The sequence below is a fragment of the Colletes latitarsis genome, chromosome 7 (assembly GCF_051014445.1).
Source record: "Colletes latitarsis isolate SP2378_abdomen chromosome 7, iyColLati1, whole genome shotgun sequence".
NCBI lineage: Eukaryota > Metazoa > Arthropoda > Insecta > Hymenoptera > Colletidae > Colletes > Colletes latitarsis.
In genome coordinates this window covers 22,399,563-22,415,592 of record NC_135140.1, presented here as the reverse complement: position 1 = coordinate 22,415,592, position 16,030 = coordinate 22,399,563, and the positions used below count along the sequence as shown (strand labels likewise).

General features: G+C 45.0%; 2 protein-coding genes across 9 annotated transcripts in view; one reads left to right on the top strand and one right to left on the bottom strand.

Moving 5' to 3' along the window:
• Msi (RNA-binding protein musashi) overlaps positions 1–7,675 on the top strand; it is a 96,698-nt gene extending 89,023 nt beyond the window's left edge. For all 8 annotated transcript variants that reach the window (XM_076769675.1, XM_076769681.1, XM_076769677.1 and 5 more), the window contains one exon: positions 980–7,675. In XM_076769675.1, the coding sequence (XP_076625790.1) occupies positions 980–1,855 (876 nt within the window). In that variant the 3' untranslated portion in view covers positions 1,856–7,675. The remainder of the gene's footprint in view (positions 1–979) is intronic.
• Positions 1–16,030, bottom strand: part of LOC143344073 (uncharacterized) — a 46,952-nt gene that overhangs the window by 20,832 nt on the left and 10,090 nt on the right. The window lies entirely within an intron of this gene.

Below are 16,030 nucleotides of genomic sequence, written 5' to 3'. Positions count from 1 at the left end.
AGAGGCTCGTTTCTAAAGATACGTCTACACGCACGCACACACATAAACACACACACGCGTACACACATTCAGACACACACACGGCATCGGGATTCGAGGGGAAGCACCGAACGAGGATTCTGGACACACATTATATCTATTATATATTCGGTAGCGATACATTTAACGATCGTAATTCTCAGTTGAATCTTTATCGTATAATTCAAAGTCCTTGTCTCACGTAATCCTAGAATGTTTGTCTTACATTGGCTTGGACAGTCTTGCATGTAAACGGTAGTTTGGTAGTATTTAGTTTATTGTATATAAAAGAAGAATATATATATATATATATATATATGTGTATATATGTGTATGTATATATATACATACATATATACATATATATATATATATATACGGTACCATTTTTACATACAGAGAGAGAGTACGATAGAAAAACGAGACGGATTATTACTTATCACGACAAACGCGACGGTAATAGTTAGCTTGTTCGATGAAACGAGAGTTGTTGGGAAAAGTGCGATAGGAAACGGACGGACCGTAACGCGTTGATAGCGGTCGCGTGCATCGTGAAAGTTGCGGGAAATAATTGGATGGCAGTTAACTTGTTCGCTGCGTCGCGATTGTTTCGATTGTTCGTTGTTGGACGGAAGGTAAAGAAAGATGGTATTTATCGGAGAAGTAGCTCGTTGACGATAACCGATGAAGAGCGCGGAAACTGTGTACAGCAGCGAAGAGGTTAACTGACCGGCGCAGCGCGTCGCGTCGCGGCGCGACGATATTCTGCGACAAAAGATCACGCGCTGCGAAAGATAGATCGAGTAGGCAGGTTATCGAGAAGCCAAGAGACACTCGGACGAGAGGGTAAGAAACCGCGCGACAGGGAGAGGCAGTCGGGCGGAAAGCGAAAAACAAAGCAGGGAAAGATGAGAGAGTCGGTGGTTGTGCATCGTGGCCGTTCTGGCTTGTTCGGTTACAGCGTAGTCGTGGATTCGGCTTCATCACGTTCGCCGAGCCGGGTAGCGTGGACAAGGTGCTGAAGTGTCCAATCCACACGTTGGATGGTAAGAAGATCGACCCGAAACACGCAACGCCGAAGAACCGCGCGAAACAGGCGAATCGCACCAAGAAGATCTTCGTCGGTGGCGTCAGTCAGGATACTAGCAGCGACGAGGTGAAGGCCTACTTCAACCAGTTCGGCAAGGTCGAGGAGACCGTGATGCTGATGGACCAACAAACTAAGCGGCACCGTGGCTTTGGGTTCGTCACATTCGAGAACGAGGACGTAGTGGATCGCGTGTGCGAGATTCACTTTCATACGATCAAGAACAAGAAGGTCGAGTGTAAGAAGGCTCAGCCGAAGGAGGCGGTTCAACCTGGCGCGTTGGCTCTCGGGAAGAGAGTGGTGTTGGGCGCTCTTGGGGTTCGATTGGCGCCTCAGCCGCCCCTTCCGGTCGCCGCGGCCTCGCAGATAGTCGCCGCTCAGGCACAAGCTCAAGTACAAGCGGCTGCGGCCGCGGCCGCTGCTGCTCAGGTGCAGAACGCCGTCGCCGGATATGGGAAATTGTTCGCCAGTAGCTATCCGGCGCTATCCGCGTACAGATACGCGCCATACCCGATTCCAGCCGCGGCGGTGGCCGCAGCCGCGGCAGCAGCAGCCCCAGCTCCTGCACCCGCACCACCATCCGCCGCCGCCGCGGCTGCGGCTGCTGCCGCTGCGACGCCTGCTGCTGCTGCCGCGGCTGCCGCTGCACCCGCGAATCCCTATCAAGGTTATTCGCTCACTAACGTCGACATGTCCAGCTTCCAGGGCGTCGACTGGAGTTCTATGTACGGTATGGGCATGTACGTCTAATAAGTCTAATAACTCGTCGATACACGAACTCTGATCCGAAGACACGTAACGCGCGCTTCCATCATCGTTACACACGCGCCTATTTGTGTTTATGCTTGGTTCTGTGTATACACACTTGTATGCATACGCATCCACACACACGCGCGAAGGCATCTCAATATCAACAAATACGAGATACGGTTGTTACGTACGGACACCACCGATCCGGCATCACCTTCCAAGCTTCCGATTCGTTTCTACTCTCTGGTCTGCTAGCCATAATCGACGACGTTGGACCATCGTTTACTTTGCTCTTTGGAACTCATCTCGGACGTTCGTTCGAACGTTTTCTTGGTGGCTTGAGAACACGTCGTCTCAACGCACGAGAACCTCGAACGTTTCGAAAATCGTATCGCGCAACGCGTTACATTTTTCACGGTGGTACTGCTTCGTTGGAGCAGGAAGACGAGGCCAACTAAGCGACGCAGAACACTAACGTGCACCGTGCATGTTTACGTATCGAAGACCCTTTCCCCGAAAACTATTTACAAAAAAAAAAAAAAAAAAAAAAAAAATGATAAAAAGAAAAATGGAAAAGTCTTGAAACGAGAAGAAAATTGAGGAAGCGCGGAAGCAAGCTCGCAAGGATCAGAGTCAGAGTTGCGCGTGCGTACCCTCGAGAACAGAGCACGAGGACTTTACCGGCCGGAAACCGAAGTCATTTTTCTTGCGTTTACTACTCATCATTATCGCTTGTCAATTAATTTATTAGCGAGAGGGGGAGGAGAGAGAGAGAGAGAGAGAGAGAGAGAGAAAGTGAGAAAGTACGTGTCAGTGAGGAAATGAATGGGTGAATGCGCGAGCAAACGAACGAACGAACGAACGAACGAACGAGCGAGCGAGCGAACGAGCGATTGAATGAGAGAAGGAGACCGATGTGTGTTTTGTCGTATCGCGTGTTTCGTTACGATATTTTTTCATCCCTCGTTCGAGAGCCCGTCGGTATATTCCTTTTGTCCATGCGATTATGCCGCGCGTTTTGCGTTTCCACCACACTCGGTTCCTAGTTAGATTAGCACGCTCCCTGACACACGATACGCGCGTGACATCGTTCGCGTTGTTTCCCGGCTTCCCGCCGCGCCCAACCGTACACGATAACTAATTACTTAATTAATTAAGCGATATAGGCGGCCGTGAACCACGACCGCCTTACTCTCAAGGATCTCGACCACGAAGCAATAAAACAGGGGAGTTAGAGAGAAAGAAAGCGTGAAAGGAAGAGGGAGCGAGAGAGTGAGATACATAGAGATATATGTATATGTATATCTCTGGACGTTGTGCCGTGAACCGAGCTTGCGAACTGAATCTACTCTAGCGTTAATTTTCTTTAATCTTCGTTGCCCGCGGTTACCCTCTTCCTTTGAACATGGGATAGCGTAGCTCGTGTGCCAAGCGGAAGCACGCGCGAAGAAGAACGCCGCGTCTGTTTCGATCGTCGACCCGCGAGTCGGCGATTCCAACCCGTCACTCCTTTCTTCCTCTTCAGAGAACGAGGCAGTTCTCCTGTTCGTTGCGCGATACTCCTCCGCCTCGGTGAAAGTGCCAAACGAAACCTTCGGATCGATCCCTCGAGGGACCGTCGCCGAATACTCCTCCGCACCAGCTTCCATCGGCACCGCTCGATCTTATCCGATCGTTCGTACTCCCGCGTGCTTCCGCTCGGCGATCGGCTTCGCGATCGCAACGGATCGATCTTTAAACAGACCGTACACACACTCGATCAGTCGCCACACGGTACACACGTAAATGCGGATACCAGCATGCAGAACTTGTATAAAGTACATACAAGTAACGCGTCTAAATAGAAATAGTTATGTATAGGTATACATATATTTTTCTCCGAGTAATGGAAGACAATATTTACTCCATCGCGCGATTAGTAGGACTCGTTGAAGACTGAACGAGCGCTACGCGCGATTAGAGGATACGGAACAGAGACAGACACGTTTTTTGAAGAATGATACTCAAGTTTCTAGAAATAGTTTCGAGTCGCGAGCATTCGCGACTGCGACTGCGACTGCAACTGCGACTGCGGCAACAAGAACCCAAGATCGAGATTAGCTCAGCGTTAAATTAAGCGCGCCTAGTTTGTAAGTTTCAACCAGTTTTAAGATAGGTTTTTAAGGTATTCGTAACAAAACGAAGTCGATACTTAATTTATACGAATTCGCGCGCGCACCACGCTCCTCTCATTCCCAGCGATAAAATACGATCGAGGCGGCTACCGTTCCTGCGACTTTGATTTTTCGCTATTTTCGATTAGCTTGCGCACGCTTTTGTTCAACTATCGTACCTTGCGCTTTCATGAATTATTTTTTCTTTTTTCTTTTTAAATAAACGCGGTGCAAAGTAAAACTCGATAGGACCGAGTCTTAACGGTGATCTTCCGTGATTATTTTCTTTATTTTTCAAATAAATATTTCGATCGGTGTACTTATAGACGATTAGTGAAACGATCTCGATGGAAATGCGAACGATCGATATGCAGGTAGATGCCGCGATTCGTGAGAAGGAGACGCGCGCGCGGAAGTCGTCGACGACGAGAGGAGCGTGTAGCGACAAACCGCGCGAGAAATTTCGAGCAATAAGCGATATCCATTGAAACCTTAAAGCTGTACCGTTTACGTTTAACTATCGCGATAAGCGAAACGAGATGAAAAAGTAAAAAAGAAAAAAAGAAAAAAAAATGCGATAATCTGTGCGTGAGAGGCTCGCTGTTCGAAAAACAGAGAGCAAGGAAGAATCCTCTTCCAAACGACAAGTAATATTCTTTAGTGATATACACCTTAATATACTTACTTAACATGTATCGTAATGTTAACGACGACAAAGCTCGTGAGTGATATTTATGACTTACACGTAAGATGATACTTAGAACGATAAGCGGAAAAAGAAAAAATAAGCGACGAGAAGTACGCCTTAAGAAACCGCGTGAAGCAAACACAAGCAAGCACGCGCGCGAGCGCAATTTAGCGAGAAAAAAGCAGGTGGCGATAATTCGAGCTGAAATACCGCTAGGTGCAAACCGAATTCTATTTTCCACGGTTTGCGTACTTGATGCGCCGTTTCGAGAGCTAGGAAATCGGTGCGTACTTAAAGCTGACCTCGAGGATACCCGACATCGATGTACCCTAACCCGTCCGCCCCTACACCACCGCCACCACCACCACTACCACCACCACCACCACCACCAACCCTATCCTCTGATCTTTTAGTCTTTTCTTTCCCCCCAGTGTCGTCGATCCTTTCGCGACGTTGCACGAAAGAGATCAATTTTCTTCTTTTTCCAAGGAATAGTTCCTTCGTTTAGTTTTCGCTCGAACAGACTCGACGACATCGGCTTTTGCCAAACGCGCGAACAATGAGAGCAGAACGCGCACATCCACCGAGTCGACCGTGCATCGTGTGTGTGTCCTCGCGCATCCTTTTCATCGAAAGATTCGGCAATAAATTCTGCGCGAGCAGATGGATACGGTGTTACGACTCGTCGTCGAGAATCAAAAGGGAACCATTGATTCGACGGATCGATTTCTTCGACCGTGTGTTTGGAATGATCTTTGATCTTGCATCGACGCGAATACCATCGTCGTTGACAGCTGACCCTTATCCCTCCTTCGCAAGACTTACTCGTCTTTTCCTACACCCTCAACACCCCTTTGATACACCTCTACAGATGATTATGTATTTTATACGCAAAACACACACACACACACACGCACGCACGCACACACACACATACTAAAATATGCAAACACATAGATACACACATATTGCGAATGTCGAGAGTAATTGTTAGCGTAGTTAGTATATTTTGATGAGCGTTAACCACCCACTAGTTGAGAATGATCAGTAGGTGAAGCATGCTGGTTGAAATATCTTTTAGAACCGGATACCCTACGCTGTTCCTTCACCGCCTTCGTCGTTTCTTCGTACATTTCTAAAGCATACAGTGTCTCGCTGCTCTGTCTTGTTGCCGACGTTTGATCGCGTTCGCGTCGCGACAAGGGGTACATTCGATTGTTCTTTCTTCTTTTTTTTTCTTTTTTTTATTCTCGTTTGCTTTATCGTTCGTTTATTTTCTCGGTTAGATTTTTGTTATTCTTGTTGTTGTTGTTCTTTTTGATTTTTAATCGTCAAAGATATCCGTAGCGTGCAACCAGAAGGAAAGGAAACTACCTTATCGTTGATGCGGAAAGAAAAGAACATGGGAGTCTTGCGTCGACGACGATTCTTCGAGCAATACGCTTTTGTTACGGTCAATTGTAATATTATCAATTTAAATGTCTGTGTATATACACATGCAAAACGTCTACCGACTGGTTGTTCCTCTGACCACAGTTCACGATACGTTCCTGTATCCAGTTTCTTCATTTCCCTCGCCATTTCAACTTTCGTTGTGCGCGATTTAATCGAGAAACGCCCAGGATTTTTTATTTTTCAGCTATACCTCTTTCGAAAGACGAAAGCGCATCGGTTGCTAACGCAGACGTAGCTATTTACTGCAACGAAATTAATAAATTTGTCGATATTGATATCCGTTTTGGTAGAATCGTTGTTATCTCGTAATTGCCATGTAGCTCGAAAGATTGTAATTAATCACTCGGTGGCGAGCGAGTTTAAAAACAAAGTCTTCAGGAAAATCGAAGCAGCCAATTAATGGCAAATAAAAGAAAGGAAAGAACCTCTTAAGCCGTTTCGATGAAAAGAGAGCCGAATTTGATGAAAAGAGACAAAAAGAAAACTATAACGCACCCCTTGCCGAGACGCGTCCCACATACTCCCGCGAATTCATCCACAACTCCAGACACGTCCTTGTTTACGCGATCCCGATATTACGTGCCTCGTATGGCGGTTACTTATTTAGTATTATTATTCTTATTATTAGTAATTATTATCAACAATTATTTTTATCCGCCTTTACCGCCACCCATGCAAGTACGTTTCACGAATATCGGTATGTCGTTGCTCTTTGTCATTTTTACCAGCGATTATTTTCGCATTCGAATACGATCGTACGCGTCTGTTGGAAATTTTCAAACGTATACAAAGATGTTTAATTTATTAAAAATCACGCGTCGCGCGTGAAATAAGCTTGCACGAATTCGAGATTCTCGTTGTCGGGTTTCGTCCCCTCTTCTTCTTCTCCTTCTCCCGTATCAATATCTTTCCTTTATTTTCTTTTTAGCCTTATCTTGACTTCTATCTGTACGTCTGTGTGCGTGTGCGAGTACGTGTTTTCGTGGTGCCATAAACGATGGGGTGGGGGACGGGGCTAGGGGTTAGAACCGTGCAACGAGACGCTCGCCTCGCGTGCACTAACAGATTCAACATCCAAAGGGGGATGAGACGACAACCCTCGAGTCGTCGACCGCCCACGGGATACGCTTCAATCGATGCGGTGGTCCATGCTGTATTTCGGTTCGCCACGTGGAAGAACATTTTGTTCGACGGAACGTACTCGCAAACAAATTTCGATCGATTCATCGATATTCCGAAACGATGGTAGCTCCTATCGTTTCGTTTTCTTTGCTTCGTGTAACGTTCTTGTATCGAACGCAAATATTATGCATAACGAGTATTAATCTCATCGGATTAGCCTTTTCTTTAACAACAAAAAACATGCGACGAAAAAGAGAAGAAAACTATAGTGGATCTAGTTTCGCGAGGGTCTTTCGAGCATTATTTTCTTTCTCGACGAACCAGCCCTCGACGCGAATAAAACTCCCTGGAAAACGGACACGCGTACAAATATATCCTTGATTCATCGGCCATCGATCGAAAATTGGAGGGGAAGGGGGATGGGGGTGATGATGAGAGGGGGAGTGAAAGAGAGAGAGAGAAAGAAAGAGCGCGACATAACGAGAGTACGCAGGACGGCGAACGCGAAGAATGACAAGTACGACAGATATTAGTTTAGTTCGATGCCTAGATGAGTTGCCAATAAAGTAGTTCGTTTCAAACTTGTAGCTAACCTGTATATTGTGTATCTATTTTGTATACTCTCACGACATCCCATTCGTCCTGTGCTGATATCTCCCTTCTTCTTTTCGTAACAGATATCCTCCAGCCGTATCCGCATACCTCGGTTAATTGTACTTGTTTGTTATTTTTACCTTCGCCAGAAGTAATTTATTTATTTTTTTCTTTTTGGTGCTGTGTAACACTTCGCTATCCTCTCGCTCACATCCATGTATGTATTCTTTATGTCTCTCTGTATACCTCACTTAACCTAAATCTAGCGTGTTTGTTTTGTATTTAACGCGATACACGGTATTCCATCGTACATTGATTATTTTTACGATTTGTTTGTTCTCCTCCTACTTTGTTTCAATTTTCTTCTTCTTTTTTTTTTTCCTCTTTTCCCTTGGACTTTTCCATTCGTCGGCGGCGTCGAACGTCGGCGCAGCCGTTGCTGCCGGAGGCGCGCCACCGCGGGCGCATCGCTAATTGGCTAATTAATATTAAGCCGTAATTAGCCTCGTTAACCCCGCTGGGCACTCGTTTCGCGCCGCTCTCTGGTTGGTCGGAACATGGCCCCCGCGTGCCCTTCGGCTCGAAGCTAGCTCGCATCGCGTATCGCGCATCGAGGACCTTTCTCGCGCTTTTGCAATAGTATCTCGCGTCGTTTACGAATCGCGAATAGTTCCGATATCGCTCGAGGGCACTTGGATCCAAAGAATTCTTCGTTTGACCGGTTAAAACGAACCTACGCACGTTCAATGATCTCCTCGCGAGATCGACGCAAGACTTTCCCTTTTTCGTAATTTAAAAGCGAACGAAAACGAGCGAAACGCATCAAGGTCCTTGATAACATCGAACAGGGAAGCAGAAGACGCTGTGTTTAAGCAACTTCGGCTACATATCTCTATCTATATGGATCTGGTCTACATATATGGACATAACGTTTTCTGATCGCGTATTTCCGCGAATCAAGGCTGTTGTTCCTATCGAGCAGAAGGGCGGCGTGCCCTCCGGCACGCATAGATAATAGCGTTTTTAACATTACTTCCTCTCTCCTGTCGCCCCATGTTGCTTCTTAAGCGGTTTAAGACAGCCAGCGGAATTGTTGTAGCGCATGCATTTTAGCTAGACCACCTCTGGCGCACTCTAACCAGCAAGTAAGAGTAAACTTTAATAAATTCCATATGTACACAGTTTTTTTTACCAACAACCCCCAACAGGCTCCCTCTTTCACGATTGCTCAACCTTTTGGCTGGCAAGCTAAACCGGTGAGACGCGTACGTACTTTTAAAACGTACAAGAGCGAGTCGCGGTGCAAGCAACCGTAGGACAACCGGTAGCACGCAGTACCTTGGAATAAAAGAAATCGAAGGAAAGTTACGGTTGGATGGCATCGGAATTTTCACAGTCTAAAGTTGAGAATTTTGAGCAACCGTGGGAAGAATTCTTACTTGGTTTTCCTAGTCCCCCGACATCCCGAAGAGTGCGAAGGCTCGACTTACCTCGTCGTCCCCTTTAGCCCTTTGCGCTTTCTTGGAACGGTACAAGTTTCATTCGATCGTACGTAGGAATATCGCGGAAATAAAAATTAATCGGAAATCGCGGTAGAAAGTAAAGCTGTCTTGCTGAGAAACTCTGGCCCAAGCGCAAACGGTTAACGGGGACAAATAATGCGCGTTCTGCCGCTGATTTCGGAGCCGTTCGAAGAAAGAGAGCATATCGCGGTGAACCTAACCCTTTCTGTTCGTACGCTCGATCGAAGGAACGAGTGTCGTCGTCGAACGTGATTCGTGAAAACGCACCGACACAACATCCTTAGAGATTTACTAAAGAGCTCGAGAGAGACGAGTAATCGACGATGACTCTCGATTTGTTCGAGCGTGCGAAGACACCTGGCATCCCAACACGGAGAAAGAGATTCTTCCGGTTTTTACAGGTTCGCGAGACCTCTTTGACTCGTGTCGATCGAGATAGGGTTCGAAAGAGTTCGGTATAAATGCGAAAACCTTTGCCTTCGAAACGATGTTAGATGGAAAATTGGCGATCCTCGGGATCGGTGTACATACATACATATCGTCGAGTTAGTTTGGTACGAGTTCTAGATCGTAGTTCGTTTTATACATACGTAAATATATCGCGCTGTGATTCCTCTCGCGTTTCGTCGTTGTTCTCGCGAGCACGAGGATTCTTATTAAAAAGAGAAGACTCCTCGGAGCAGCGAAAGACCAAGAAACTGTGAATACTCATCGACTTTTCAACGAGACATTTTTTCACGTACCTGGACCGATTCGATGAACGTTTCGCTCGTAACGCGCGATCGTACGGAATTATTCCAACTGCGTCGAGCGAAGCGTAAGAAAAAGACATATCGAGAACCCGCGACATATCGATTATCGCTACGGCCGTAATTTCGCACGATCCAGGATCAACGCGAGTAAAAAACGGGTCAGTCGGTGCGAATCGAAAAAGAATCAACGCGTTTGCTTCCTTCTGCTTTCTCCGTGCAGTTGGGGGGCCACTCTTTCCCTCGTTTTACGATCGTCGATTCGACAGAACCCGAGTGCCTTATCCGATCTATCTATGCCCCCGTCGTGTATTCCCGTATTCACCCGGCCCAGCCACCCTTCGTAACTCGAACGACAAAAAGAAGTCAAGGACGAACGAAACAATACAGAAATAGAGAGAGGGAACAATGTAACGCAATACCAAAATTCGAGACGGCGAGAAGAGAGCCAGGAACGATTTAGATGCATATTAATTCCCATAGGCAGAGTAGAATTGAGAGTGTCGGTCGCTAGAGAAGGCGAAGAGAACCGCCATTACGGATTCAGGCTCGAGAGCAAGGCCGACCACCGCGGCTGAGAAACAGGTAAGACCATTTTCTTTTTTCTCTCTACCCTTTCTACCCTTACGTACTTGTTGCGTATGTACAGGGTGGTCTAAGCATCTTGGTACAGCGAAAAACAACATTTCAAGAAAAGTACTTCACCGATTTTTCGATCAACCGGAAGAATTCGACTCGCGTCGACCAACTATCCCCGACTGCGCCAGGATGTTCCACCCACCCTGTGTAAATAGACGTATATACGTATTATTATTATTATTATTATTATTATACATATACACGCATCGTTCCGTAGATTTTCACATAGCGCCGTTTTAGGCATTCAGAGGTTTAGCGTGTTAGTTGCGAGCATTATTTTTATCGGCGATAACAAAACGTATTCGACTCTCTGGCACTGTTTCGGTGATCCAGAGGACCGATATATCATTCTATCATACGCATCGTAATCTATAGTAAGTGTTGGTAGTTGTTACTAGCAGAGCTAAGAGCCGCCGATGGTGTGTAGGCGTAGTAGTTACATGTATAATTTAGACATTTTTCGAGTAAACAAAACAAAGAAAAAAAAGAGCCTCGGGATCGAGAACGGCTGCTTCCAAAGGGCATTCACACTCTCTCTCACACACGCACACACATACACACACACACACACACACACGTATGTATATATTATATTATATATAATATGGTGGTTGTCCTACGATTCATTTTCAATCTGTTTGCGTACGATGGATGCTTCGCTACTTTGAAAGCGTAAGAATTTTTCGTCGATCGTTCCTTATTTTCTTTTTCTCTTTCTTCTTCCAAAACGAGTTTTCAAACGTAGTTGCTCGTACGCTTTAATTTCTTTTTCATGAACATTCAACCAATGAAATTGAAAAGATTCAGCCGTCTCGGCCGCGGCTGTGGATTATTACATCGTCGAGAAGTTCTCCGCGCGGAAACGGTCGAATTTATCAATGTTCGATGACCGGCAACGTTCTTTCTCCCTGTTCCCAAAGTTTTCTTGTTAGCGAAGCTTGGGAATCAACGTGACGCGAGTTGTTCCATTTCGCGCCCTCGTAACTTGTTCGTCGAACAGCTCTTGCATCGGGAATTAATCGTCGTCGATCGTCTTCCAAATTTCTTCTCGATTCGGTCGACAGTGAGAAAAAATACATACGTTTCCACGTGGAAAACTCATCGACGGACAGAGAGTACCCGAATCGGGATTGTTTGCCGACGATAACAGAGGTGTATCGTGCATGAGTAATGATTTGTCTATACTAACACCACGTGTTTGAACGATTATCTCGTATTCACGAATTCACGCTCGCAACGTCTATGGGACTATTGTTTCGAAAGGGACGCGACAACGTATGTGCGTCTGCAATTATAAAAGAGAGACGCGTACGCGAAAGTGTACGTCGTGTCGCGTCTCCGCCGAAACAATCCTTGAAAAATCGAAAAGTCGAAGGTTTCGCAGAAAATGTCGCTCGGATATGCAACGATCGTATATCGATAACATTGTTCTTTTCGTTTCGTAGTAGAGGTGGTGTATCAGCGAACGTGATACGAGACAGTCGTGCTGTACAAAGGCAAAGCGAGGCCTTACGTAGTCGCATGCGTGATTTGAGAGATGATGAAAACAGTGTAAAACAAGTATACGTATATCGTTGATCTTTGTAATGGTTCACCACTACTGCCATCACCGCCACCCACTACCCGCCACCCGTCACCAAAAACCTGTACTACCACCGTCATCGCCTTCATCGACGAGAGAGATATTCCGCTAAATATCCGAGTTAAAACGAGTCGCTTTAAAGACGCGGTGCGCTCGAAAGTCGGCTTTTACAGGCAAGCTCTCCGTGCTCGCGATAAACCGTTTCATTAATAACCGTATTACGATCGCAAGTAGGTACATACTAAGACGTTTCCTTCGGAGAGCTTGCTTCGAGTAAAACAGGACAGACGAAATTAAACAAGTCCAGCGAATTTTGTTCGCGAGAAACGCGTCGCGGCGAACCGACGAATTTCCCCACATTTTTTAACCAAGATCATCGATCGAAATTTGTCGCGCGCGCGTGCACGATGGTTGGCCTTTTTTTCATTCGTCTTCGAGGCACTCTTTCGATATGGGACCCGCGCGTTTTTCGTAACGCTTTTTTTAAGGCCGGTAGACGTGTCCGGTGTCTTGTTCTTCCAGTACATATATACTTATAAATACAAATATAAATACATATATGTATATATATATATATATACATACATACATACATACATATATATATATTAATTATATAATAATACATAAAAGTATGCGTATATACATATAACGAGTGTACGTTTGACAAAGTCGGCGATCGAGCCGAGCGTACGCTTGAAAGGACGAGGTTTTCTATGAAAAGAAAAGCGTGTTTGATTCGTATTTATACAAGTAGTGGTTCGTCGCATGACACTTTGTTGAATTATCTAACGATTTGTCCATGTTCCCCAATTAATTAATTAGACTATCAACCTTTAACTGTGATCACATTAATCATGGAAAATAACGATTAACAAAATCTAAAATTACGTAAAGGGAATCAACGAGGTCCAGTCTCGTACACAATGTTTCGTTCTCTGGAACTGTTATATAACGATTTCGAATCGATACGGTACACCAGTATCCGGTAAAACGAGAAATAAAAAATACCGTTTAACGTTGATCGGTGAAACGAACGAACATTCCTCGTGGTTCCGTCGAGCAATTACCGTGGACCGATGGATACAAGTTTCCGGTAAACAAATTTTACCGTTCATTTCACCCTCTTTCTCCGAGTCGTCGACCCAAGCGAGCACCGTTTTCAAACCCCGTTCCCTCAAACCCCGACGACTATACCCGTTTGTAAATATTATACCTCCGATCGTATCGTCGAAACAGAAGGAATATAGGCTTGTTGCTTGCAACGCGTACGAAACGTGTTTCTATTTCGCGATGATTTTTTACCTTCGAAAGATGAAATTTAAACAGTGTCATGTTTGGAGAAAGGATCACGACGAGCGATATATCGTCGAACGGTATACGATTATTTCTTCCACTTTGTACAGTTTATTACAAATCCAAGCATCGCAGTCTATTCTTCCTTCGTCGCAATTACCAATGGGATCGTCGCGTTCCTCGTAAATACCTACTTGGTTTAGCTGATATTTCAATTTACGTTTCACCGTTTACACTTTTTGGTTGGCTTCTTGTACAAAGGGATAGAAACTTTGATCGATAGGACGGATTTTTAACCAACTTCTTGACCTGCTCCAGGTCTCGTCGGACCAACGTTGGTATACATACGTAATAAAAGCATGTCGACTTTAACAGTCCCGTATTATCCCTAGGAAAACTGCACGCTTCGGGCAATCGAAAGACTATTCGAAACAGGGACGACGGTCGTTTGTTTGCGAATTTTCGAAAACTACAACAGAAGAAATTTCTTCGAAAACGATCTCTCGATCCCACGGTACTAACCGCGATCGACGATACATTTATCACCTCTGTAAATATAAATACCGAATCTTTATAAACTTTACGGAACGATAAAACATCGGCCGCAATATGTAGAGAAATTTTAAACGTACGTTCTTGTAACGAGTTGTATCGACCCGTAAAGTTACACCCTACACCTTAGTAATTCGTTTGCATACTTGCGTCGCGTACGAGGTATCGCATATATTTTTTAAATCTGATTCCGGCTGTTCTAAATAAAGAAGAAAAGTGGAAAATAGAGGCGGAAACGTTACCGATAATTTCGTAAAATTGTCTCAATAACTTTAGTTGATTGACCGGTTCGCGCTATCCTTTTTCTTTTTTCTAGCGCTACCCCCGTAACACGTCGATCGAGGTAAATCGTAGTAGGAATAAGCAGCGGCGCCGCGATCGACGCGAGGAGATATCAATCATCGATCGCACGGCTATTAATTTCACCGCGCCTTTAAACCTACACGATACGAATACGAAGTCGGTACCTCGGTATTTCCTTAGATTCTTGAGAGTACGTTTCCGCGAGTCGGCGCTCTATTTATCCAGTACGTACTCGAAGAAAAACAGCGAGAATGCGAATCGAACTGGCTCGAGTCGACGATACCGATACGCAAAGGAATAAAGGACGATCGAACGGTTTCGTCGATGCGAGCGAGCGGGGTTTCGTTCGAATAAACGTTCCATTAACGACACGAGACAATTCTGCGACGAGAGGACATTTTGCGGCCTCGAGAATGTTACAAAAAAAGTACAAACCGGGATAAACGTTAAACTGGATCGACCAGCTGTAGTCCGAGAGATAGAGAGAGAGAGAAACTCGATATCTCTGCCTAGCGTGACTGAGCAAGAAAATCGAGATCGAGTCCCGTTTTCGCAGACCCTCGTCGATCACCGAGACCCAAAGGCTGACAAGAACCGGTAGAAAGATATTCTTCGAGGACAATTTTTCCCGGTCGACGACGAGGCCTGCCCGAACGCGGGACTTTATTCTCCTGATTAGCGTGTAGTCAGTAGCGATGTATCTCGCGTGATAATTGCAGCTAATTAATATCGCTGATATCGTTAGTCGTACACAAGTATTACTATTAATTACCACGTAGTATCCAGTATATTCTTTCGTCAAATGTGCCATTTGTCGCCATCGTCATCGTAATCGTCGTCATCGTCGTCATCGTCGCACCGTCATCGTCATCCTCATCCTTATTAGGTAGTCATTTTATTTATTTATTTTATTTATTTGAAATACACCTCAGTTACACTTCTTAGAGTGCTGACACTATTATTATTATTATTATTATTATCATTATTACTATTATTATTATTATTATTATTATTATTATTATTATTATTATACATGTATACGATCGGGATTTGTATCTATTGCGTATTTTTCATGTTCCGTAAACAAAGCTTCGACGTAGCGCACTCTTTCACCCTGTAAGCATTCCCGCGATCGGTCGACGATCCACTGACTTTCCAACAAAAAAGAAAAAAATAAATCGTCGATCGCCAAGTCTCGACTCGTGTCTCGCTGCTTCTCTCGCCTGTTGATACGAGAGACCAATCGGCACGATTACAATTTCGCGTTACGATTTTATTATTGGAACCCACTGTTTATTGGAAAGATCATGAAATCGTGGCCACGTAGGTTAACCCGAACTCTAGCAACGCAACTATTTAGTATAGTCAGCTAGATAGACAGTCGAATAGTAACACGATGTGTAGCAAACTTACTTACGTAAATTAATTACTTACTCCGGTTTCATGGGTAAGATGCAAAAGACAGTAATAAGTGAGTTTTGATTAATTGATAGAGGGACACGATGCAAAGCAGCGAATT